At 38.8% G+C, this 3412-nt stretch overlaps 1 protein-coding gene across 1 annotated transcript; it reads left to right on the top strand.

The window, feature by feature from the left end:
* The first annotated feature begins 361 nt into the window (after nucleotides 1-361).
* On the top strand, nucleotides 362-3071 carry LOC142255810 (uncharacterized). The gene is given in 2 exon segments (XM_075327257.1): nucleotides 362-2344; nucleotides 2346-3071. Coding segments are annotated over 2 exon segments (2709 nt in total).
* The last annotated feature ends 341 nt before the right edge of the window (nucleotides 3072-3412 follow it).

Below are 3412 nucleotides of genomic sequence, written 5' to 3'. Positions count from 1 at the left end.
CCGGCTCCTGTCCGAGAGTGTGCTGCCATGTCAGGTGATGCCGATGCGAGACTCGCCGAGTCATACGTAAGTGTGACTCCGGCCTTAGGTCTGTTTAAGTCTTCGCAGGGGCCTTTAGAGACTGCACAGCTGAGACCTCTAATCTGTGCAAGAACCGGAAGGGTCAGCCGCTCCAAGTCCTGATGTGTGGAGGTATTACAACTTGACATCTGTTTTTTACAGTTTGCGTATCTTAAGATATATGACTAACATGCAGAGATTTTTGTATGCAAATCATATAAAGTTGTCAACTTTTATTTTTTTCCTTTTTTTTCAGATTACAACAATTTCTTTTATTTGAGGAATAAAAAAATGTTCTGACATGAATTATTATTGCACAGCCAAACAAGTAATCTTGTTATCAATATTAATAAAAATATGTCCTCCCATATCTGCCTATGGATATGCAAAGTGTGTTTTGACCTATGACCACTTACAATATGCAAACTGTATAGGACAAGGAATTATGGACTTGACCAAAGCCATACGACATCTCCCTAATAAAACACAATGGCTGAATGCGTCACAAAACGGCATTGTCATAGTGGAGAACAAGACTTTTTTCCATTTGCCCAAACTTCTAGAGCTTCAGCTGAATGGAAATAAAATCAGCACCATCCAATCAGAAGCCTTCAAAAATTTAAAGAATCTTTATTTACTGGACCTCAGTTACAATAAATTGCAGACGTTGGATAATTGGGACATGAGCGATTTTAGAAATCTGAGAATTCTCAAAATTGGATATAACAGAATTCGTACAATAGAAAGTTTTGCTCTAGCCTCTCTACATCATTTACAAGAACTTGCCTTGTCGTCTAATAATATTACTAATTTTACAAATGTGGCAGAAGCTGTGAATAACTTAGCTGAGCTATCTAGACTGAACCTGAGCTCTAATTTTGTGACGGATTTATCTTCTCCGAGGTTGATCGCTCTTCAGTTGCTCAACGTTTTAGACCTGAACTATAATTTAATCGGTGTCTTAGACCTTAGTAATTTGTTCATGCCCAATCTGACTCACCTCATGTTGATGAAAAATAATATGAGCGCTATAAATGGTAGCTCCTTTTTGAATGTGCCTAAATTAACTCAGATCATCTTTGATGAGAACCCATTAAACATATCCTTTCTTCTGGGAATCCATCTTCCTCATTTGACGGAACTGCATTGGTCCAGCATGAGACCCAAACTTGATGATGATTTAGATCTTCCATGTCAAGTATTCCGGTCTTTACCAAAATTAAGGGCTTTGTACATATCGCGTGCAAAGGTTTCACATTCTCAAATTAAGAAAATTGGAATGTGCACCAATCTGACATCACTCGTTTTGTCTACAAGTGCTCTGAGGGTATTGACGAAGACCGACCTTCAAACGTTTAAGGGCCTTAACGTTCTATATCTTAATAAGTGTAAAATTAGAATGATTCAGAATAGTTCCTGGACTGGTCTTAAACATCTCCATACTTTGATCCTCGAGAGAAATGAAATTCTTAGCTTACAAGACAGATTATTCAGTCCTCTAATTGGTCTTGAGTACTTGGACCTCTCCAAAAATTCCTTAACTGACATCAACAAAAAATCATTTCAAGGCTTACACAATCTAAAAACCCTTATTTTGAGAAGTTGTAAAATAGCAGATGTCATGCTTTTCGCCTTCACATACATAAGGAACCTTAGGCTGCTGGATTTACGGGACAACAGTATATCAATGATTAAGAGAAAGGCTTTTTACAATCTCTACAAACTTGAAACATTGTTATTGTCAGGCAACAAAGTCCATTCGGTGCAGGGTAATAGCTTTAAAGACATGTCATCATTAAAGAGACTAGATTTGGCTAATAATGAAATTTATAAATTTTCAGATTTAACCTTCAATTCCTTAAAAACGCTTCTAAGTCTAGATATTAGTAGAAATGGGCTAGGTTTTAATAAACGTGATACTAAAAGTCCTTTTAGAAAGCTTAAACATCTGGAATCCTTAGATATGAGCTACCAAGCACGACGCTATATGGATCCTGTTTCTGTATCACTTTATCAAGGTTTGCAATCCCTTAAAAAGCTGGAGGTCCGAGGCATTTCAAGCTCCTTTTTTAAGGATGTATCTTTTTCATTTTTGCCCAATTTGACAGACTTTGATATGTCCGAAACTTTCAAAGGAGATGATTTTAATTCCATGGTGGAGTTAATCAGAAAATGTAAGCAAGTGAGATCTCTTCACCTGGAAAACAATGAAATCCAAAATCTTCCTGAAGACATATTTGTTTCCTTTAACTTACTGGAAAACATTTCTCTACAACGCAACAAACTTAAAGAACATTAGTGAAAAACTGGTGAAACCATTATCTAACTTGAGAAATTTGGATTTGTGGATGAATCCTCTCTTATGTTCTTGTGACAATTACTGGTTCCAGAATTGGTCTGAATTTAATACTCAGGTGCAGATACCGTTTTTACAATCATACAGTTGTCTTGGACCAGTAGCTCATGATTTCAATTTCCTGAGCCTGGATTTAAGTTTTTGTGGGACTGACCTGTCTGTTCTATTTTTTGGTGTCTCTTTTGCTTTCACGTTACTCTTCATGGCCACAACTCTTCTAACAGTAAAATTGAAGTGGTCCATACTTTACTTCTATCACATGGTGAAAGTTTGGCTTTCATGGAAAAATCAAAAGAAGAAGAGAGTCTACATGTACGATGCCTACATCTCCTACTGCTCCAATGACGAAGACTGGGTCATAAAAGAATTACTGCATCATTTGGAAAGCCAAGGACAACGCAAGTACAAACTTTGCTTTAAACCTAGAGATTTTGTTCCTGGATCATACCACATTGATAATATCCAAGATGCCATTAACAACAGCCGCAAAACTTTGTGTGTTGTCAGCAGAAATTACTTGGAAAGTGAGTGGTGCAAAATAGAAGCAGAAATTGCCTGTTCACGAGTCTTTTATGAGAAGGAGGATGTACTGCTTGTGGTATTTTTGGAAGAAATCCAAGAAGACCCTGAACAGTGCTGGTCCTGGGGAAACTAACACGGTATCCTCCCCAGCGACCGTTAACCTCCTATGTCCCACAGGAGCTACCGGGAAAGATGTCTGCTCACTGTCACTCCTGCTGGAGAACTCCTACTAAACTGTAAGCTGTGTGTGTAACTCCAAACTCCCCCTGGTCGCCGCTCCTTCCCTTACCCAGATCCTAAGCTAGTGGATTGGGGCCCCTGTTGTGATGGCATCCTGTAAATGCCACACGGTTGGAAACCCCTTTTATACCCGACCCTAGCCCAGTCCCCAGTGGGGAAGGGGCAACCTATGTGTGTATGTGGTTGTGGATGATGAAACCGGTACCGACCTACTTTTGGATCCATGATCAGCAC

This window comes from Anomaloglossus baeobatrachus, chromosome 11 (genome assembly GCF_048569485.1).
Source record: "Anomaloglossus baeobatrachus isolate aAnoBae1 chromosome 11, aAnoBae1.hap1, whole genome shotgun sequence".
In the NCBI taxonomy this organism is placed as follows: Eukaryota; Metazoa; Chordata; class Amphibia; order Anura; family Aromobatidae; genus Anomaloglossus; species Anomaloglossus baeobatrachus.
This window is presented reverse-complemented; position numbering and strand designations above follow the sequence as displayed.